The 20,957-nt window shown below is 34.8% G+C and overlaps 6 protein-coding genes across 12 annotated transcripts; all 6 read right to left on the bottom strand.

Annotated features, from left to right (window-relative positions):
* Positions 1–697: 697 nt before the first annotated feature.
* Positions 698–3,586, bottom strand: LOC108630262 (sodium-coupled monocarboxylate transporter 2). The gene is made up of 8 exons (XM_018033443.1): positions 3,369–3,586; positions 2,937–3,282; positions 2,145–2,299; positions 1,924–2,064; positions 1,734–1,842; positions 1,434–1,655; positions 867–1,363; positions 698–788 (listed from the first exon to the last, which is right to left on the bottom strand). The coding sequence occupies exons 1-8, from the start codon at positions 3,584–3,586 to the stop codon at positions 698–700; spliced, it is 1,779 nt and encodes a 592-aa protein (XP_017888932.1).
* Positions 3,587–4,400: 814 nt separating this feature from the next.
* LOC108630277 (KICSTOR complex protein ITFG2) lies at positions 4,401–6,655 on the bottom strand. Its single transcript, XM_018033460.2, has 7 exons — positions 6,490–6,655; positions 6,190–6,412; positions 5,813–6,087; positions 5,512–5,727; positions 5,062–5,432; positions 4,719–4,953; positions 4,401–4,651 (listed from the first exon to the last, which is right to left on the bottom strand). The coding sequence occupies exons 1-7, from the start codon at positions 6,634–6,636 to the stop codon at positions 4,472–4,474; spliced, it is 1,647 nt and encodes a 548-aa protein (XP_017888949.1). The 5' UTR covers positions 6,637–6,655; the 3' UTR covers positions 4,401–4,471.
* Positions 6,643–7,676, bottom strand: LOC108630394 (mitochondrial inner membrane protease subunit 2). Of its 5 annotated transcripts, none has more exons than XM_018033697.2 (3): positions 7,619–7,676; positions 6,929–7,253; positions 6,643–6,860 (listed from the first exon to the last, which is right to left on the bottom strand). In XM_018033697.2, exons 2-3 carry the CDS (start codon positions 7,235–7,237, stop codon positions 6,660–6,662), a joined length of 510 nt encoding a protein of 169 aa, XP_017889186.1. In that variant the 5' UTR covers positions 7,238–7,253; positions 7,619–7,676; the 3' UTR covers positions 6,643–6,659. The 5 variants fall into 5 exon arrangements, with proteins under 5 accessions (XP_017889186.1, XP_017889185.1, XP_017889184.1 ...); XM_018033696.2 differs by lacking the exon at positions 7,619–7,676 and adding an exon at positions 7,458–7,560; XM_018033695.2 differs by lacking the exon at positions 7,619–7,676 and adding an exon at positions 7,336–7,445.
* Positions 7,677–8,678: 1,002 nt separating this feature from the next.
* Positions 8,679–14,981, bottom strand: RIC-3 (RIC3 acetylcholine receptor chaperone). 3 transcript variants are annotated; one of them, XM_026817942.1, is made up of 9 exons: positions 14,892–14,981; positions 14,336–14,813; positions 13,730–14,083; positions 13,041–13,303; positions 12,774–12,963; positions 11,829–11,881; positions 11,197–11,351; positions 10,944–11,130; positions 8,679–10,379 (listed from the first exon to the last, which is right to left on the bottom strand). In XM_026817942.1, exons 2-9 carry the CDS (start codon positions 14,478–14,480, stop codon positions 9,714–9,716), a joined length of 2,013 nt encoding a protein of 670 aa, XP_026673743.1. In that variant the 5' UTR covers positions 14,481–14,813; positions 14,892–14,981; the 3' UTR covers positions 8,679–9,713. The 3 variants fall into 3 exon arrangements, with proteins under 3 accessions (XP_026673743.1, XP_017889067.1, XP_017889070.1); XM_018033578.2 differs by lacking the exon at positions 11,829–11,881 and adding an exon at positions 12,280–12,419; XM_018033581.2 differs by lacking the exons at positions 11,829–11,881; positions 13,730–14,083 and adding an exon at positions 12,280–12,419.
* A 102-nt stretch (positions 14,982–15,083) lies between these two features.
* LOC108630342 (28S ribosomal protein S36, mitochondrial) lies at positions 15,084–16,354 on the bottom strand. The gene is made up of 4 exons (XM_018033582.2): positions 15,823–16,354; positions 15,691–15,745; positions 15,426–15,607; positions 15,084–15,213 (listed from the first exon to the last, which is right to left on the bottom strand). The coding sequence occupies exons 1-4, from the start codon at positions 15,844–15,846 to the stop codon at positions 15,196–15,198; spliced, it is 279 nt and encodes a 92-aa protein (XP_017889071.1). The 5' UTR covers positions 15,847–16,354; the 3' UTR covers positions 15,084–15,195.
* A 100-nt stretch (positions 16,355–16,454) lies between these two features.
* LOC108630340 (heat shock protein 83) lies at positions 16,455–19,290 on the bottom strand. The gene is made up of 2 exons (XM_018033577.2): positions 19,183–19,290; positions 16,455–18,678 (listed from the first exon to the last, which is right to left on the bottom strand). The coding sequence occupies exon 2, from the start codon at positions 18,676–18,678 to the stop codon at positions 16,528–16,530; it is 2,151 nt and encodes a 716-aa protein (XP_017889066.1). The 5' UTR covers positions 19,183–19,290; the 3' UTR covers positions 16,455–16,527.
* Positions 19,291–20,957: the final 1,667 nt, after the last annotated feature.

The raw sequence follows: 20,957 nt of genomic DNA on the forward strand, positions 1-20,957 counted from the left end.
GAAATTGGATAACAATCAAATGAAACAGTGAACGTAGAATTAAAAAATGTACACATTTTACTTTAATCTAGTCGTCTGGAATAACAGAATTTTTAACAATTCAAAACGTATAAAAGTAACTAATAAATTATTTGAAATAATTTCATGTGCACCGACGTAACATACAATTTGACCTCAGATTTAATGAAAATATTCTAAATGCAAATTGTAACGGAGCCGTTGCGCTTGACTCGCTTCTAAATTTCGATAAACGGATCGTAGACGCGTGCAACCGCAACTGCTTGTACCATTCGTGGGTTTACGATCGATCTTCCGCGGATTTTCGAGATCGTCTCAACGAATGACTCGACAAAAAAGCATCCCCTTCGCATTTACATTCGTCCTAATCCGATAAGCATCGTTCCTCCAGATGTTTCGGTTCGAGTTGTTTGTTTGTATCGAGATGCGTGGGACAGATATATAATCTAGTCAATTTGACACCCTCATCGAGGGCCTAATGGGTGCTTTCAACCCGGGGCGAACCAGTTACGAACCGAGCTTTTCTTCCAACGAATTCGACGCGGTGATACTCATCGTTCGTGGATTCATTTTTCATTTGTCCTTAACCGTTTCTTAAGATTTATTAAAAACATGATACACTGAGTTAATTCTAATGGAGGTACAAATTAATCGTCACTTAAACTACGGTATGAACACATTAATCGCATAAATTGAGCTTCTCCTTTTCTGGATTCGTCAGTATTGTCGTATGCATCGGTACCTCGGTGTACTTCTTCTCTGGTAAAAATCTAAAAACGGATCGATTAATGTACACATGAAACGACTTACTGTCTTTGTAGAAATGAAAAGTCGGAGGAAGTGCACACCTCTGAATAATCGGTGGGAAATAATTTCTGTCAAGATTCTTCAAGTCGTTAGGACCAAACAGAAAACTGACTGCCGTTCCAACTATCATTACTATCAGGCAACCTATTGCGGTGTAATACATGAATGATATGGTGAAGAGTACGAAGGGTGGATCGTCGACGTTCGGCAACTCAGAGGGAACCGTGTGTGTCGTTGTTTGATTCATGTTTAAGCAACCATCGGTTGATGTAGGAAGCGGAGCATAGAAGAATCGTTTTTGAGCCATGCTCACTTGAGCCCCGACAATTATCCAAACCATTGTAACCATTGAGACCAAACCGCCGGCGATTGCACCCTTCGTTGTGGCCCAGGGTACTAACATTCCTAGAGTGAAAATGCCGAGCATAGCACCGGACGTGACACCATGAAGACTCATAGACACTTGAAAGATGTCGCCTAAACGATCAACGACAAAAACCATCATCACGCAGATCGTTCCACTGACTACTACGATGACCTGAAAAATATCATAAAATCATTTATATGTCATTCGGTTTATAAAACACGCGTATATTCATCTTATTTACCTTCATGATCCTCGAAGCTCGAACCTCTTTATTATCACTGTCCGGTAACCAAGGATCAATGAAGTCCTCGTAGATCGTGCCAGCGACTGTGTTTAAATTAGCGCTCATCGTGGAAAGACCAGCGCTGACGAGTCCGGCTAGAAAAAGGCCAGGGAGCCCGGGAACGTTCGCGGCAACGTCCAACACGTAATACGGGAGCAGTTGATCGCTCCTAGTAAGCACCTGATGACCAATCGATTCGATGAAACCTTGTGAACACTTTTAATTGCGGTCAGTAAATATGCAAACAGTGATTCTTACCTTAGTACTTATGGGATCACACTCGTGGTATCTGGCGTACATTATAAGTCCGGTGAAGACGGACACCCATTTTATAATCACCATACACACTGCCATTAATGCTACGGCTCTGCGATATTAAACGTGTAATTCAAATTAAGTCGCAAGAAACTTATAATCGATAACTTGTCTAATTAAAAGTTATACTCACTTGTGTGCTTCTCTGATATTCGGTACAGACAGAAATCTTTGCATCGACACTTGACTTATACCTAGTCCAGCCAGCCAATTCAATACCATTCCAACTGACATGCCCCAAAAGGAATTTCTGACAAAGATACTCGGATCCATGCTATAATACGTAACGAACGATTCGTCGAATTAAAAACAATAAATTTTAGAGCGCAGTGAATGTTCAATAATATTTCGTACTTGAAAAAGACTATTCTGCCACCCTCCTCTGCTAATCTCCAAGTTTCGGGCACACCACCCACAGCTATGGTCCCCAGGACGAACACGGCGAACAGACTTCCAATCGTTACCGTCATTTGCACAGTATCCGCCCATACAACCGCTTTCAAACCACCCTAAATATATCGGAAGGAAAATTTACTATCCTGTCTCTTAACACATTTTAAGATTGATCTTGTTTTTTAATTTTTTTTTCATGATCTGATAATAATCGACGAAATATAAAGTTTTGGTTCATTGACTGCTATCAGATTATGCAGAATCAAATTAAAAAAGAAAACGTGCCCTAAAACGAAGTTTAGCTCAGCTTAATAAAAGAAAAACAGAAACTCTATTTCATCCGGTTTAGTACTTTTCCTCTTCAATGTGTACGTAACGTGTAGCAAAGTAAATATCGCAGTCGTCGGTACATATCTGACAATACAAACATTTGACAACGGCTGATACACGCCGAGAGGATCATTACTATAATTCTACATTAAACAACGTAATTACGATTCATTCATGCTTTCTTTACAATACATCGCGTCAACTTGTCTTCGCGCGATAACGTAAAATTCGATCACTTTTTACACTTTCTTCAATCTTTAATCCTTAAGAGTTGCTCAAAAATTAATTCAACATCATTTAAAAGTTACTCGATACCAATCGTAAAATTATTCATGATACTTAATGAATATATTAAAAACAAAATATATATTGCTGAATGCGAGCATCGTGTGGTACAGAGTATTTATAACTCGGATAACTTACTATCGTTGTGTAAAATATGCATACAGTGCATATTATCGGAGTAATCAGGTGTAGATTGATCGCCGTTGCCTGGGAAAATGCTAGCGCCGGTACGTACACTATCAGTGGTACGTAAATGAGCAAGGCGATTGTATAGAGAAAAGAGGCAAATATCCGAACCGGCTTTGCGAATCTCATCTCTAAGTACTCGAAGATGCTGGTCAATTGTAGTTTAAAAAATACTGGTAAAAAGATAAAGGAGATAAGGGCACATGATATGAACGATGTAAAAATACAAGCCGCGTATTGTGTGCCGTGTTGATATACCTCGACGGGTATAGCGAGCAACGAAACCGCCGATATGTGACTGAAATAAGGAAAAAAGATTGCAAATAAGATCGCAAACGAATCGAACGATCACGTTGTCTTCACTGATGTTTATCATATTTTTACCTAGCAATTAAACTCATTCCAACCGGGAAACAGGACATCGTTTTGCCTCCGAGCAAGTACTCGGTGGTGTTATCCTGTTTCTTACCGAAACAGCCGAAATAAATTCCTATGAGAACGCTGAGTCCCAGGAGGCTGGTGAACAATGTATAATCGGTCCATCCGAACGTCAGTTGCCTCAATTCGTGTCCGATGAAAGATTTCGTCTCGTTTTCTGCCATTCTAAAACGAGTCAAAAGTAGCTCACTTTAAAGTACGCGTGAACACGTAGTCTCTCCGGCACTAGACAAGTTTATCATACGACTAACAATAAGACGAACTCCGTTTACATTTACTTTTTATTTACGACACGATAATGATACGATAGTTATGATAAAAAATCGCGATCTATCGAATCAAATTTTATAAGTCACTCACTTTTCTGTTTACTATTACGAACATTCGCTATCTAAATCCACGGATTCATCAGTGCCCGATATCGATCAATCAAAATCTTAGCGAACGATATTTCCACGGGATTTCGTGAGACGCCACTCCAGCGATCGATCAAATTGTACAAGAATCTAGCGCATACGACCTCGTAGCTACATGTGTAAGGTAGCCTGGAAAAGTACTCGATGAAATCTACATTACTACTAACAACGGATGACGTTTGCGATCGCAGTTATATTTTTAACTGATTTCGCACCAGCATCAGTTTAATTTACGATAGGCAGATAAAGTTCCGTATTTCGCAACGTTCTGTACAAATAGATCAAAATACCCTTAAACCTCCGGAGTCGAACCTTGGAATTATTAAATTACCGATACCGTTCTCGACATTGTTTACCAAAAAATTTGTAAGAATTTTCGATGGTCGTATATCCTTCATGATAACGCAGAATTCGCGACCTTAAACTGATTTGATCGATATAAAAAAGGATGCGTAGATGCTATTATTCACGAAGTACCTACATGATATGGTAGCAATAAATTCTGTTCGGAGGTTCAACAAACGACAGTGTAATTTTGTATTGAAGAAAGAACAACGTTGGGTTAATATATAACGATTCTCATATATATTTTTTTCCTTTAGTCGTATATACAATCTAGAACATTAAATCTTCTTAAGACATCCCATACAACAACCACTCCGTTAACTGTTGCATCCTTTGTTGCCTCTCCGTATCTGTACAGTCTCCTAAAAGATCGTCCAAAGTCCGCTCTTCCTCGAAACTCAATTCTTCGATTGGATTCAGCGGTTTGGTAACCATACTTGGAAGCGTGACGTCATAGTACAAAAAAATCTGTAAATATTAGAACGGATAGATAACTAAGAGTGTGTACTATTTCGTCAAGACAACTAAGCGTTACCTTATTGTTAAAGCTGTTATACACGACGCAAGGCGTCGATATTCCGGGAGTCACATTATAGTTGCCGGTGCAAAATGCCCTAACTGGTTCCTCGAATTGAAATCGCACGCTGTTCCGTTGTTGATCCAAAATGTAGGTTTGCCCGTCCCATGCGCAAGCTACTATCTCGTCGGAACCGTCACCAGTTATGTCTAGACGACACAAAGCAAATATCTGATGATCCACTTGCATCGACCTGTAACGACAAAAAAAATGTTTCATATCTAATTTTTTATTTTTATTTTCCATTTCTCCTTGCTAATAAAATTAGTCCAATATAAAAAAATATTTTATAAAATATTACCATAGAATAATTTCATCCTTGACTAACATTATCGTTCCGTCCAACGTAGCAAGAGCGTACGGCTTGACTTGTGATGAATTTTTTTTATCAGTCACGTCAGTTTCATTTATGTCTTTCGCCTTTAAGTTTCCCTCGTTATTGTTATTGCTATTGTCGTGGCACGAAAAATCTTTATACGAAGGTAACAGGAAATCTTTTTCCGATTTCACATCGTAATCACCTAGAATCACATTGCCTCCCAAAATATTACCATCGACTTGATCCCCGCTAGAAAGATCAATGTTTCCAAGAGTTCTATTGATTTTTAAATTTTCTATTGCAGATTTTTTTCGCCCTTCCGCTGGATCTAGACTATCTCTCCTTACTTCTGGCTGAAAGTTGTTTTTCTCTTCAGTTAAAATATTATTTGAGCGATTTTTCCAATTCCTAATGCAATATTATATTTTTTACCGCGGATTCTAGATCTCCTATGATTTCCGTCGAGATATTTTGGTTACGCATTCTCGATATTCCCAATGTTTGGTAGTCCACATAGCTCGCAGCTGTTTCGCCATTTTTTTGATGAGTTTCATCATCCAAACGACAATCCTCCAAATTATATTTGATTCGCATGAATGTTCCCCCGGGTTGAGCAACTAATAATGTAGGCGTCCCATCCGCCATGTGCTAAATAAATTAAAGGATAACGTCATGACCTGAGCATTGTTTTTCTATTTAGATTTATTTCATATTTTTGAAATTTATTATAGACCTGTAACGTAACCGTCCCTATTTGATTAGCACATTCCCATTTGTTCAATCCGACCAGCTTTCCCCTTCCCAACTCGAGATTGCTTGACCATCTGTAAGATCTGACCACGCGATCAGTCAAACCAAGTATCATTTCGTTTGCCCCATCTTTGTCAACATCCGCCACTAACACTATTTTCGTATTAGTCGGAATTCTTTGCACGTGGACACATTCCATTTTACCGGACAACTCATTTGCTTCATTGTTACTATCTATTTGATCTAAACTTGAGAAATCTATCAGGATTTGTTAAATAGTTATATTATGTATGTTGTTACATAATGTATTTCCAGTAATCATGATTCTCTATTCTAATGTTATATAATGTTCCAACTCACCAAGCTTAATGTTATCTTGATCAATCACATCTTTAGTTGATTGCTGAATGGTACTTGTTGCATTGGTGATATTAGGATTAACAGACCTTGGACTATAAAATATGTGTGCCCAGCCATCGCCACATATCACAACTAACGCATTTCTTCCATAATTAAAAATATCTCCTACTGCTACACTGGTAACAAGACCTAGTCCAGATATCTTTTGCCATAACTCCGATCCCTATGACATAATGATGTAAATTGTATTGAAATATAATTAGTCAATTAGAATTTAAAAAAAAAAGAGGCATAATTTACTTTAAAGATGTAAAGTTCTCCTTCCGTAGTGCCAACAACTAATTCATTATCACCATCATTGTCTACGTCTCCTATTGTTAGGCCATGTCTACAGACAGTACCAGGTAAATCCCACTGCAACCTTTTTACAAAACTGACTGCCCTCATTTTTGTTTTTTCTAAATTAAACTTTATCCAGCTGGCACTTTCGATGAGTTTAATGGAAAATTATGATTTGACATGGAAGGATAAAGGTACTGCCAGCGGCTGGGTGGCCAAACTATAGAGGTAGCTTTAGCAGTTATTAGTCCAAGCGAAACAGGACCGAAAGTATTTGAATCCATAGACCGACCAATATGGTCTCCTTCTACCCAGCAATGACCATCTGGTACCTAGAAAAATAAGCTCTCTGCAGTTGAAGCTTGCAAACATTAGTTGAAATAATTAAAAATGCAAATACCTGCAAAATGGCTGCTTTTTTGTATCCATGCGTTCGCACAATATCTCCAGATAATCCTACAACACGCTTAATCAGAATTTGATCTGGAGTTTTCGGTGATTTAACAGTTACTATTTCGCCTCGTTGAATGTCTTGGGTGCGAACTGCTCGACGATTTAGAAAAACGTAATCGGGATGCCTTTCGTCAGGATTTAACGTTGGTTGCATAGAAACACCCTCGACTTTGGCTATGTAGCCCACTGTATCCAAAAAGGTGATCCCAATAGGAATGCCTATAAGGATACCCGCGAGAAAATGCCGTACTTTCATCTATGTCATTTATACACTAAAAATAACAAAAATATAGTCGAATCGAATGTTTATAAATGCACAGGCAACGTTTCATCATAAAATCATCATACAATTACAGTTTTAACAATAACGAGTATAAAGATGTATAAAAAGAAGTAACCGTGATTGTGAATTTGTTATTTCAAAAATTTAACAAAAATTATAAGTATGAATCGTTATCTGTTAAGAACCAAATAACCTTTCTGTAGGTTAGTATATACGTTTATAATAAAACTAAGTAATTTGTTTTAAAAATTTCTATGCTTTCACTAAATTTACACTATTGACGATTTTAATTTACAAAAAATAGAAGTAGTTCATTATTTATTAATTTGTAAACCAAAAATGTGGGAAGGTTACGAAAATGATTCAAATGCGGTGTATAGTATGTAGTGCGCAAGTTAAAAGAACTAATGAGTGATGACGCTAGTTTCCAGTATCGTCGGTATCGTCATGTATCGTGTTTATTAACATTTATTTTTAAACGTATAATAGAGTTGGCTAGCTTTTTGACAAGTGTTTTAACATCAGGTAAGAAAAATATAGGTTTTTATATAATAATTTAAACTCGAAATTTAAAAGCAATATCAAAATAAATAATATCTTGTCGTAAAGGAGAATATAATAAGTTATAAGAGCATATGCATGTTCGTGCATTATTATTCTTCTTTAAAATTCCATATCACGAATATTTTGCACGATAAACATTCTATATTTACACGCTAAATATCATGCAATCTGTTTAAAATAAAAATTGTGTGTGTATTAAAAATTCAGTAAAAAGCGTTCTTGGTATAATAATATTCTTTATTTATTATAACAGAATAACAATGTCGAGAGTGGCTACTGCACTAAAGTATGTATGTATTATGTAAACTTAATATGCTTTAAATAGTTCAATGAACAAGTTATCGTTACAAGCGCGATTAATTCAATAAAGTCATCTAATTACATATTTTGGAACAAGTTATCTTTAAAAATAATAATTTGGCCGTTGTTAAGTTTACTTACATGGAAATTGATATAAGGTGTATTGAAATCATTTTTACAGCTACATATATAATTCCAAAACTATAGGGGTCACATGCAGTGTTCCACGTTTGTTAAATTAATTGTGTATGTAGCAAAAAAAGATATGATCTCTGTACCATAAGGTGAACAACAATTCTTAATATAATATTTTATATACTTGAGAGTATGAAATAACTGAAAAGTAGTATATATGTCGATATTATTAATATAATTTGCAAATCTAACATTTTTGTTCATAATTTAACGTTATCTATATTCATATTAACAATGACTAACAACTTTGTTCCGTAAGGATTGTTTAAAAAGTAATGATTCAAACGTTAATATTACAATGGAAGATCATGCCTGTATCAGTTAAATTAATTTTCTGATTTTTATATAACATCGATTACGATTTTAAGTAGTTTTAATATCATTCGTATATACATAAGAAACTTCACGCAATAGTACATAATAAACTGATAAAGAATAGTAATTTATGTTTGTAATCATTCAATGCTTCAAATTGCACTATTAAACATATGTAGGTATGAAAATGACAATACTATTTACTAAGTATACAAACTACGTTATTAAAAATTCGTTCGACTAGCTGTAACTCAAATAGTCCGTACAGAATACCATATAAAATTGGATTATATAAATAAAAAAAGTGAACAAGATTACTATAAACAGAGACGGAATAAAAAAAAAACTACTAAATAGCGTTAAATTGAAATGGTATGTGCACAAGCATAAAGATCAGTGCTTGCCAATCACCATACCCGATACAGAATTAGGTATGAATTATTTAGAGTTTATTGAACTGTGCTAGAATTGCATACACTGCCCCTCGTTTGGCCCCTGATTAGTATCAATTTTTGATTGTATTAAATATAGGATACAATAGGCAATAATATAATAATAATCATGCAGTAAATTCGAGTCTTATAAATTGATTGCGGATTTTTATAGAGAATGTACAAAAAGCAAATAATATGGTGAAATACATACTATATATTTGGTATAAATTCGATGTTGTAATATTCCAAAATAATAAATAATAAAGGAAATCTATAGTCAGTTCATAAAAATTTGACTTCTTATACAAATCCGCAGTCTATTTATGAACTTATTAGGTCTTTGGCAGTGCTGACTAATCAAGATCTGCACCATTCGTTGATTAGCTTGTTCTCTCTTCCCTCTTACAGTCTATAAATTTCGAAGATTGGTAAACACTGATTTAGATAAAAATTAATTTTTTATTTTCTTCTATTCTAGACTGTCTTTTCGTTATAAGGCAACCCATTGTCATTATGTATCTTTTCTCTTTCACATCTCTTACTGAAATCGTGCAACGTACTTTCGTTGTTCTCGATACAATTATTATCTCCTGGCTTTTTTCTATCTCATTAATGTTTTAGGTATAAATTTTGTATACTTTTTACATTCCTCTTCTAGTATCTTTTCCCTTCTGACTGTTTTCTATTTCTTCTTCCTCATCTTCATCTTCTTCATCAGCTTCATCCTCATATTCTTCCTCACTTTCTTGTTTAACTCCTTCATCGTCTTCTTCTAGTTCTTCCACGTCTTTGTTCTCTTCATTTACATCTTCCTCTTCCTCATCCACTTCTACTTCCTCTTCTTCCTCTTCCTCCACCACTTCTTCCTCTTCCGCTTCCTCTTCCTCCTCCACTTCTACTTCCTCTTCCTCCTCCATTTCCACTTCTACTTCCTCTTCCTCTTCTTGATTTTCTTCGGTTTGTGCTTTTACTTGTTCGCTTTCTTCAATTTCTTCAACCTCTTCCTCCTCCTCTTCTTCAGCAGCCTCCGTTTCTTCAACTTCTTCCTCACTTTCTCTTACCATTTCTCTTTTTTCATCATATGATATTTTGTCTTGTTTGTCTCGTTTATATGATTGTTCTTCCTGGCTTTTCTCTTCCTTTTCTGCTTGTGGTTGTGTTTCCTCACAAATTTCTTTCACTTCATCTTGAATTTCTATTTCTCGTTCTTCTTCTCTAACGTTAATTATCCCAGAATTTAAAACTTCTTCTGTATCTAAAGCTGCATTTTCTTCCCTCTGTACTTTCACGTCTTCCTCTTCTGATTCCTGAAATAGAGTAACATATTTATAATATTATTTCAACTATTTCATAATGCTTTTGTATGATCGTAATAGATAGTATTTAATAGAGTGTGTACAACAACTATAGACTCGGGATGGAGTAACTAAATAATTTAAACGAAATAATTACATGAATGGCTATTAATCTGTAACAAAATTATGCATTAATTTATTGATACAGTTAACAAATTAGTAATCAATTAGTAATGTAAATATTAATATTTATGTCAACGTGTGAATTTGTCATTGTGTAGTGTATCAAGATCACATAAAAAGTTAGTGCGTTAATAAAATCAGTTTTTAATATAAAATAGACATTGATATCAAAAACAAATCACAGACTGATTAATTGCGCAATAGCGTATGAGCATAGTTTTTACGATTTTCTTTTTTACATTCAATGCAGCTCCCTGTGATTTGCCATTTTTTTGTTGTGATAACTAATCTGTATAAGAAGCAAACAATTAAATGAATGAAAGAATCACCAAATAAAACAAGGCTCCGCAGATTTTTCATTTGATTCTGCTGAGAATTCTAATATTTTCTTACAGCTGCATTTTGGTCGAGACTGATGAGAGAGAGGGTCATTTTGCCTGAAAGTACCACCGGTGCTTCCACATCTTCTTCCGGTTTTTGTGTGTGCGTTTCTGAATCTGTTACAAGCAGTTCACACTGCGGAGGCAGTGCTCCCTCTAAATATATCGGTATCGGCGGAGTTTTCTCCCTCTCAATATGACTGGAATTATTTTATTATTTAAAACATTATCATTTAGAATTCAGATTACTGATATATCTGCTCTACCTTGGTGAAATCGGTATTATAGGAGTAGTGGGTCTACTACCCTTTCCCTCACAACTAGCTGTCATTTCCATACCCATTACTTTAACTGTCGGTGATTCTATGTTCTCTACTTCTTCATCTGTCGTACTATGCTCAGCCGGGGCAGCAATATCGTTCTGTAAATTAAATTACACAACTAAATAACTTGGTATATTACTCTTCTAAAAAGAAATAACAAAGCATCTTTTAAATAAATGTTTGGTAAGCTTAATGAGTACTATTCTATAGTGGTTAATACTCATAAGTACTATATGTATAATATTAAAATTCACGTAAACGATATCGAATTTTCATGCTATTTTCTGTTATGAACAGTTCAATAAAATTTTATATTATTAATAAAATTTTACAAACGATTAATAAAATACAATTAACATGCGTTTAAGAATATGATGTTATATGTACTTTACAAATGATTTTCAGTTCATTGTAATTTACTCGAAAACCTTATCACTGGACAATTAACTTCCTAAAGATTCATAACACCTGAGCGGAATGATATAATTTGTAAGAAAACTAAAGATTGTAATTTTCACAATTTGCCACAAACTCTGGTTATTTTTGTTAGAGAACCTCTCAGGCAAATAATATACCTTAGGTGAGCGATCAACCCCTGCCAGGCCTTTGGACTTTGGAGGCCCATCTACTATTTAAATGTAAAAAAACATCTATAAATTCTACCATTTGCGTACATACAAGAATTTAAATGAGAATTTGACGAGTACTTTTCACTCAGCTAAAATATGAGTACTTATGCATTTCTTTTCTTTTATATATATGTATATGTATTATATATATATATAGACAAATATGATCGATCAATTTAGATATGGTTACACAGAAGCATTGAAATGCATGAAAAAAAGCGAAGAATATCGATTGTTCTCGTATAAGACCAGTGGACAATTTTTATGTACGATTGGGAAAAAAGTAAAAAACTCGATAGGCAATCAGAACACAACAACGTGCACATAATCTAAAGGGCTAAAGGAATTTAAGAGAAAAAAAATGTAATAAAATCGCTTCATAATTAGCCTAGTAAACCTTTCGTTCTTCTGGTGTGCTTGGACTATGCATAACCGAACGTGATATGTTGCCCATTTGAACAACAATTCTTTCCATCGCTGCTTCAGTCTCGACCAATCGCCGTCTCAGTTGATCTATCTCTATGTCTCCTGCCGCTTCTTGTGTTCCAGCATGTACAACATTACCAAACGTGTTCAAAACAATGTACCCAGAAGTACTTACAATATTTTTCTTAATCTTTTACTTTAAGATATTTGCTTTTCTCTCTTTTCTTGTTCTGATTATATAATATATAGACATATGATTGTATATAAATACGTGTGTGTTCTAATTGTGCAAACCTTGCATCATGCAACACCATGTAAAAAAGTCTGATTAGATACTCAAAAAAACATGTACCTTATTTTTCAGTATTTCTTTTAAAGGAACTAGCTTTTAAGGAAAACACTGCATTAATAATAATGTATATGCAAGAGTTCGGTCGTTTATCATAAAAAATTGAAAGAACTTACGATTCTTTAATTCCTCTATGGTAGGAGGCCTTTCCGGTGACGGTGATCTTTCTTTTTGATAGTGCATAGTGCCACCAGACATTGCAGTAGCAAATGCTTCGGGGCTGAAAACCATCTTCCGAAATTCTTTCTCTGCAGCTACTCCCGGGTATTCCGAAATGATCTCACTATCCGAGCTTTTCTTCAGCACCTATTAAATTTAAAATAGTATAAGAATTTTATTCGAAATAAAATTTCGTGTTTTTATGAATTACGAAATTGTATTACCTTGACAATTGTGTACAAAAAGAACAATATAATTCCCAAGGTGTACAGTGGCATAATGATTCCCATGGTACCATTCCCTTTCTGTGCTGGAACAACATGTCCGGCACCACCTAATGGTGGTCTCATTTTTGGCACAATGTGGTCAGGTCTATCTGAAACCTTTGGTACAATGTGGGAGGAAGGTATAGCTCTCCCACGTTCTCTCATTGCAGGATGCAGACCACCTGCGTGCGGGGGTGTACGCCTTTCTTGCTTTATAGTACCTAGGAACAAATGTTATTCGTACTTAGTTATGAAATATTTAATTATATTACACTGTCACATGAAGTTATTGAAATTCATAAAGATATGAAATTAGTACATTATCAGATCGTGAAGAAGTTCGCCACACACACACGAATTTGAAGCTATTACTATAGGTCAAACTTATTCCCATCTACTCATTTCTGGTTATATTTGCAATTTTGGCAACACGCCAAGATAAAAGAGATAATTCGAACTTGCTCTCTATGTATAATTAGTCAAATAGTATCCAAATTCATACTTCCAATTAAAAAAGTCAGCAATTAATTGAGTGATTCAATTCGAATTATAAAAATATATTAAGAATGGAACAAAGTTATTAACATGTTAATCATGTTAGTAGTCATATATTGAACATTCAAAGTAAAGCCTTTTTCATTTCTTACTGTGGGGCATTAAAATATGGTATCTGATCAAATGTGGTATCCCTAATTGAGACAGTGGTATACCAAAGTGCAGTTTAAGGCAGAGGGAACTGTTGAAAGATCTAATCTCTTCTAAAACTTGTTTATAAGATTTTCCCAAACGTTCCCTTTCAGCAAGGAACGTGGACAAATCAATGGCACATCTGGCTAAAATCTCCTCCTTGCACAAATTTGCGCTTTGTGGTGTCAGTTTCACTGCTCTCAAAGCATCTTTTACTCTTGGATCAATTTGATGATGCTTCAATATATTTTGACATATTTCATTCATAATATCAGCAGCAGTAACATCACTTTCAAAGAATACATCGCAGCACGCTACCAAATATTTAAAAAATAAATTGAAAAAACGATGTATATGTATATATATCAAAGCGTACCTTAATATTTTAATTTAAATAACTAATCGAAGAAATAAAAACTAGCAGCAAGACCTGCGAAATAAGTTCGCAGGTATAATTAAATCAATGAATTGGTATTGTAGATGACATCGAAAAAGAAAAATTATATTAAAAGTACATTAATCTACCTGATATTTCATCGTTAAAAAATATTTTTCTAAATGCTTACCAGAATTATCAGACGTATGATGCGGTGTGACAGATGCTGTGAGCATAGGATAAAAGATCTTCGGCCATAGTACCGCGAAACACCCGACCACAATTGCCAAGATAAAAATCGTCTTTCTTGGACCGAAATCCGTTATTTCAGCCATTTTCGTCGATTGTTCGTCGTTCGTTTGAAGTTCTATATTTCGTTAAATTGGTAAAATAATCGTGAATCTTCCGCTAACACGTCCAGGGATCGCGAGAGCGGATGGAAGACACAGCGCACTGTCGTCTGCTATTTCTGTCATGGGACAGGTCTGTGCCTATCCACTTTTACCCCCAAAATACTTTTGTTTTTAATTCCAGCACAATCCTCATCAGTCGATTTTAAATACGAGAATATCAAAAGAAATTTTTAAGAATGTGATTAACCTTCGGTCGTACTTTTTACGATAAAAGTACTTCAGATTCAAGAAAAATATTGTGAGAAAAGTATAAACCTACGCGGATAAAAGTATATTTAATAATTTGCAGTTTTATATTTAGAAGCTGACTAATTTAAAATAACAAATGCTTACATGAGCGTTACATAGTAGCAAAATAATTTTATGAATGTCTTTCTTTTCACGCGTTTACTGATTAACAATCCTACTTGTTGGAAGAATAAGCCAAAAATGTTAGCCAGAAATAGCAGCTTCTCTGGCAGAGTCACACAACCAAAGGGAGACCTTGCCTCTAACAGGTAGACAGCAGGTACATGTAACAACTTGTTAGTTTGCTCGCGTTTATTTACAGAATACTTTTTACAGAAAAATGTAATAGTAAAATGACTCGCATTAAATATTCTAAATGTGACAGAGTTCTAGAGGTAATTCAGGAAGTTTATTCTGGCCCACCTCTCTGTAATAAAATACAACTTTACATAGTATTTCTTCTTCTATGCTAAATAAATATTACACAAATTATCATCAATACTGAACATACTTTCTTACTTTCCATTAAACAAAGTTTATTTTTGATGTTGTTAATGATTAATATGTGCAAGTAAAATTCTATTTGTACATAGGAATATAGAATAAGAATGCATTTTAAAGAAGTAATATTATACTTGCATTGATATAAGCGATTTCTTTTTCGTCGATGGCTCGTCTTTGAAATCGTTTCGGCAAATGAAGATCATCTATTGTTGGCAAAACGGTAACGTTGGGCCCCGTTGCACCAGTTTTTGGCTTTGGAATACTCGGCGCTGGTTGCGCAGATGATGCAGCCGATGTAATACCCGGAGCTGCGGTAGCTAACCAATAATAGTGACTTCAGTCGGCTTTTCCAATCCAACTAATGTACTTTATACTCATTCGACTTATGCTGAGATATTACCTCTACTAATTCCGCCCTTGCGGAATTTAATCATAGGCACGTGCGGTTTTACCACCTACCGAAACATTTTCATTTTACATGTATGAGCGACTATCATTTTTAAACGGTGTATAATTATACCGATACACTGACCTTCCAACCTTTACTTGCCATCATAATTGTCTTTTAAAAATGCCTGATAACGTATACGGTGACTAAGTTTCGGTCTGCAATACAGAAGTCTCTTCGTTCACTTTAAAACCTCGAGTAGATGGCGTGTTTTGACATACTTTAGCGAGTACCAAATAATGTTCGAGGGACGAAGCTGAGTATGTGTTTTGTGAAGTTTAAACCTTACAGAATGAGAAATGTAAATTTGTCAAATCCATATTCTTGATAAAATGAATCGGTATATGTGTTACGTAAAACGGATACACGCTGATGCACAATACACGAATAGTTAAAACTAGAATTTAAAGAGAAATTCAGGTTATCGAATTGCAGACAAGTGACAGTATATCAAATTATACAGACTACATTTATCTTCGATTGTTGCAATTGTACCGAGTAAGATATACTTGCTATCTATTTTTTCTTGTACGATTTCGTAAAACTGATTTAATGTTCTGGGTCGATAATAGAAACACTTATATATCTATATCTTATAGTAAACTTTATTATATGCTTAACTTAATACAAAGATATTTGGCATCAAAAAAAAAAGTACGTATGTTTCTATAAATTAGAACTGTATGATACAAGAAATGAAAAATGGAAATGGATAATACCCTGAATGAAGCAATGTTATTCTTTACAGTCTTTGAATGGATTTTAATTATGATAATCAGATCTCAAAGTTTAGTCTACTTCTTCCATTCGGGACGCATCTTCTGTATTTTCTTCGACAACAGGAGTTTCTTCCATTTGTTCTTCAGGTACTGGTTCATCTTCGTCGATACCAAGGCCTAGCTTGATCATTCTATAAATTCTCGTTGCATGAACTTGTGGCTCGTCTAACGTAAAACCTGAAGAAAGAAGTGCTGTTTCGAACAGCAGAATCACAAGATCTCTCACTGCCTTGTCATTTTTATCAGCCTCTGCCTTTTGCCTGAGGGTCTCAACAATAGGATGATCAGGATTTATCTCAAGATGTTTCTTAGCTGACATGTATCCCATAGTAGACGTATCTCTCAGAGCTTGAGCCTTCATGATTCTTTCCATGTTCGCTGTCCAACCATATTGAGAAGTGACTATGCAGCAGGGTGAGTCGACCAATCTGTTCGACACTACCACCTTCTCCACCTTACTATCGAGAATAGTCTTCATCACTTTGCATAGATTTTCAAATTTGGCCTTGTCTTCTTCCCTCTTTTTCTTTTCCTCTTCGTCCTCAGGCAATTCGAGTCCCTCTTTAGTAACGGATACCAATTGTTTGCCATCAAATTCCTTCATTTGTTGTACAACATACTCATCAATAGGTTCGGTCATGTAGATAACTTCGAAGCCGCGTTTCTTGACACGCTCAACGAAGGAACTGTTCGCAACCTGCTCTTTACTCTCTCCAGTAATGAAGTAAATGTGTTTCTGGTTTTCCTTCATCCTAGCCACGTATTCTTTAAGCGAGCAGACTTCATCACCAGATGCTGAGGTGTGGTATCTCAGAAGCTCCGCCAATTTGCTACGGTTGCTACTGTCCTCATGAATACCCAATTTAATATTTTTGCTGAACTGTTCATAGAATTTCTTATAATTATCTTTTTCTTCTGTGAGCTCCTCGAACAGTTCTATGCATTTTTTAACGAGATTCTTACGAATCACTTTCAGAATCTTATTCTGTTGAAGCATCTCACGAGAAATATTCAAAGGCAGATCTTCACTATCAACAACTCCCTTCATGAAGTTCAAATACTCTGGTATCAGCTGTTCACAGTTGTCCATGATAAATACTCTTCTCACGTACAATTTGATATTGTTCTTCCTTTTCCTGTTCTCAAACAAGTCAAATGGCATACGTCTTGGGACAAAAAGTAACGCTCTGAATTCTAATTGACCTTCTACAGAGAAATGTTTAACAGCCAAATGATCTTCCCAGTCATTGGTCAACGATTTATAGAATTCGCCATATTCTTCCTGGGAAATGTCATCTGGATTTCTGGTCCAAATAGGTTTCGTTTTGTTCAACTCTTCATCCTCCGTATACTTCTCTTTAATCGTCTTCTTCTTCTTCTTTTTCTTTCCATCCTCATCCGTCTCTTCATTCTCATCTACATCCTCAACCTTTGGCTTTCCATCTTCTTCTTTCTTTTCCTCTTCCTCCTCGGCTTCGTCCTCGCTTAATTCCTTTTCACGTTCCTTCTGCACTACCAATTTGATTGGATATCCAATAAACTGGGAATGCTTCTTAACAATTTCTTTGATCTTGCTTTCCTCCAAGTATTCGGACTGGTCTTCCTTTATGTGTAAAACAATTTTCGTTCCACGTCCCAGTGGCTCTCCTTTGTCAGATCTTACAATAAAAGATCCTCCAGCACTGGATTCCCACAAGTATTGCTCGTCATCATTGTGCTTAGAAACAACAGTGACTTTGTCGGCTATCAAATAAGCAGAGTAAAATCCAACACCAAATTGACCGATCATGGAAATATCAGCACCAGCTTGAAGAGCTTCCATGAATGCTTTGGTGCCAGACTTAGCAATCGTACCAAGATTATTGACTAAATCCGCCTTAGTCATACCAATGCCAGTGTCGATGATGGTCAAAGTACCATCGTTCTTATTTGGTATAATTTTTATGTATAATTCTTTACCACTGTCAAGCTTCGATGGATCAGTCAATGATTCATAGCGTATCTTGTCGAGAGCATCACTCGAATTTGAAATCAATTCTCTAAGAAAGATTTCCTTGTTCGAGTAAAAGGTGTTGATGATCAGTGACATAAGCTGAGCAATCTCAGCTTGAAAAGCAAAAGTTTCTACATCTTCAGATTTAGTCTCCATCTCTGTAGACATCTGTAATAAATATAGAAAAATTAAATATAATGAGAGCAATAGCCATTCCATTAATTTATTTGTAATTTGCACATAACAATGTTACATGCTTATTTTACTCGTTTATATCAAATCAGTGAATTATGTAATGAAATTGTTATAAAAACAAAGCACACATTTTTGATAACTTCGATACAAACAAATTTAGTAAGTACAGAAACCTCCAAATATAATTGGATGCACAAAACATGTGCTCGGTGCACTTTCACAAAAATATAATAATTTCCACGTATTAGTGAGAAAAAAATAAAACAGACAAGATGAGAACATTTATAATAATGTTCCGTCACAATCAAATCGTCAGAAACAGCTAAACTATCAGATAATATTGAACAATGAAATATGGCTGAAGCTGAATACCATTATTTTACAAGAAATATAATATAATATCATGCAGTAAATGTTTGTAATATGATATGGAACATTCAAACATCTCATAATAGTTTAGTTAAATTGAATTCGTACCTTGATATTCAGATAAAATTGATCCTAAAACACGTTCGTGGAATGCAAGAGCACAGTAACAGACACCTGGTCAAGTTATTGAATGAAACCCGCGCAGAACCTAGATTTCGCCTTATATACCCGTAAAGTTCTAGAACTCTCTAGAACCTTCTAGAAGATTCTAGAACATTTTTACCTTGAACTCTATACATCCGGCTGGAATTAACCAGATTCGGATAATTATGACTCCTTAGGTTCATAATTGTGATATCATTCATTCATTAAAAAATATGTATGTGTGATTTCCATTTAACTAAATAAATATTTGCCCTTTACGCAGTAAAAAGCTGTGTTGGCAGTTCTTCCCATTAACGTGGTATTTCCGGCATTTGTTGCAATAGGTCCATCACGTCCATGGTTGTAAATCGAATGAATCAAACATTATTGGATATTTTTAGTTATATGTATATGATCAAACGATTTTTATCATTGTTATTTCTTCTACTTCCTGCTAAATAATTGCGCTCGGCAATTAATGATACATCATGAATCGTCGTTTTAAATTTTTTATTCAGCATTAAAAAAAAGTTTTTATGACAATATATTCGTAAAAAGAAATTTGACGGAATAATTCTTGTCCGTTGAACCAACGTTATCTTTAGTCTGCTTATATCATTTGAAATAGAAATGAAAACTATAGTTCCGACTTTTTAACAGATTACTTATTCCAATTTTTATACAAATGAATTTATCATTTAATAGAACTCGCGGTTTGTCATTGGAATTGATAGCTGTTATTTTGATCGAACGCTTTTTAAGAAAAATGCTTATGTAATGAATCATTGCACATAATGCATATTCATTGCGACTTGTTACCAGGAAGTAGATTGCTAAGATTACAATTTACCATTTGACACACAACGGTAAATTAATTGATAGTGAATTAGACCATTGAGAACTAAAGAGTATTCTATGAATAAATAGAATGCAAACTGATTTTATTGGATTGTTAGTTATTACAAACATTCGGATGCAAACTGTGTCAAAAGTTGGGATACGTTTCATAAAATCCGCTGGTATTCCGTCGGTACTGGTGTATCTGCTGTTTAGTTGGATGTGCTGGAACGTGGCGCCCTCTTGACTTTGTTAAAAATGAATCAATTTTGCATTCTCATCGATCTTAAAAATGGACGAAGTCCAAACTTTACTAAACCGATACCGATATCTTAATACATTTCCTGAAATGGCCTCGTATTTAAATTACGAGCTGTTTGTGTTTTTATTTATTATCTTTTCACCTTTTTTCAAAGAGGAAGTATTTTTTGGAAATATGGATAAAATATGTAACATATATGTATACCCACAAAAACGCTATTTTCATTTATATTTCAAGTAATTTTAAGGAAACCTTGATTGATAGAATGCTAGAATACGTAAAGAATTGATAGACACAATTTATTGGCTTTCGAGTATGTAAATCAAAATATGACCGCATAAGAAAATGAAATAGCGATAGGTCCTCAAATGTTCTCAACAGGTAATCGAGTCACGTGGCAATGACACTACTAGCAATTACAAATGCTTACCTCGTAGATTCTCGTGCAGGTGGAATACAAAAATCTTCGAATAGGAACATGCTCTTTTTCTACTGAACATTATCTCGGTTTGATGCTTGTTAATTCCAAAGAGAAACTTTCTTTTTATGTATCATTATAATGTATTACTANATCTTTTTTAGAATTTCTTTTATAAAACTGTCGTTTATTTATAATATAATAAATAACTTAAATTTGACA

Source organism: Ceratina calcarata, unplaced genomic scaffold, assembly GCF_001652005.2.
Source record: "Ceratina calcarata isolate Rehan_Ccalc_2016 unplaced genomic scaffold, ASM165200v1 scaffold72.2, whole genome shotgun sequence".
Lineage (NCBI taxonomy): Eukaryota > Metazoa > Arthropoda > Insecta > Hymenoptera > Apidae > Ceratina > Ceratina calcarata.

Excerpts from the sequence above, each read along its gene's own strand:
- LOC108630340 (XM_018033577.2), bottom strand. The coding sequence starts at position 18,678 with ATGTCTACAGAGATGGAGACTAAATCTGAAGATGTAGAAACTTTTGCT.
- LOC108630262 (XM_018033443.1), bottom strand. The coding sequence starts at position 3,586 with ATGGCAGAAAACGAGACGAAATCTTTCATCGGACACGAATTGAGGCAA. Across the intron at positions 1,656-1,733 it reads GTGATCCCATAAGTACTAAG|GTGCTTACTAGGAGCGATCA; the intron begins GTAAGAATCACT and ends ATTGGTCATCAG. Across the intron at positions 1,364-1,433 it reads GAGCTTCGAGGATCATGAAG|GTCATCGTAGTAGTCAGTGG; the intron begins GTAAATAAGATG and ends GATATTTTTCAG.
- LOC108630342 (XM_018033582.2), bottom strand. The coding sequence starts at position 15,846 with ATGATGGCAAGTAAAGGTTGGAAG. Across the intron at positions 15,746-15,822 it reads TGGCAAGTAAAGGTTGGAAG|GTGGTAAAACCGCACGTGCC; the intron begins GTCAGTGTATCG and ends ATGTTTCGGTAG. Across the intron at positions 15,608-15,690 it reads CAAGGGCGGAATTAGTAGAG|CTACCGCAGCTCCGGGTATT; the intron begins GTAATATCTCAG and ends ATTATTGGTTAG.
- RIC-3 (XM_018033578.2), bottom strand. The coding sequence starts at position 14,480 with ATGGCTGAAATAACGGATTTCGGTCCAAGAAAGACGATTTTTATCTTG. Across the intron at positions 13,304-13,729 it reads CCATATTTTAATGCCCCACA|GTACTATAAAGCAAGAAAGG; the intron begins GTAAGAAATGAA and ends ATTTGTTCCTAG. Across the intron at positions 12,420-12,773 it reads CATAGAGGAATTAAAGAATC|AAGCGGCAGGAGACATAGAG; the intron begins GTAAGTTCTTTC and ends CTGGAACACAAG.
- LOC108630394 (XM_018033697.2), bottom strand. The coding sequence starts at position 7,237 with ATGAAAGTACGGCATTTTCTCGCGGGTATCCTTATAGGCATTCCTATT. Across the intron at positions 6,861-6,928 it reads AAAAAGCAGCCATTTTGCAG|GTACCAGATGGTCATTGCTG; the intron begins GTATTTGCATTT and ends TTATTTTTCTAG.
- LOC108630277 (XM_018033460.2), bottom strand. The coding sequence starts at position 6,636 with ATGAGGGCAGTCAGTTTTGTAAAAAGGTTGCAGTGGGATTTACCTGGT. Across the intron at positions 6,413-6,489 it reads GAGAACTTTACATCTTTAAA|GGATCGGAGTTATGGCAAAA; the intron begins GTAAATTATGCC and ends ATTATGTCATAG. Across the intron at positions 4,954-5,061 it reads AAGGATGAAATTATTCTATG|GTCGATGCAAGTGGATCATC; the intron begins GTAATATTTTAT and ends TTGTCGTTACAG.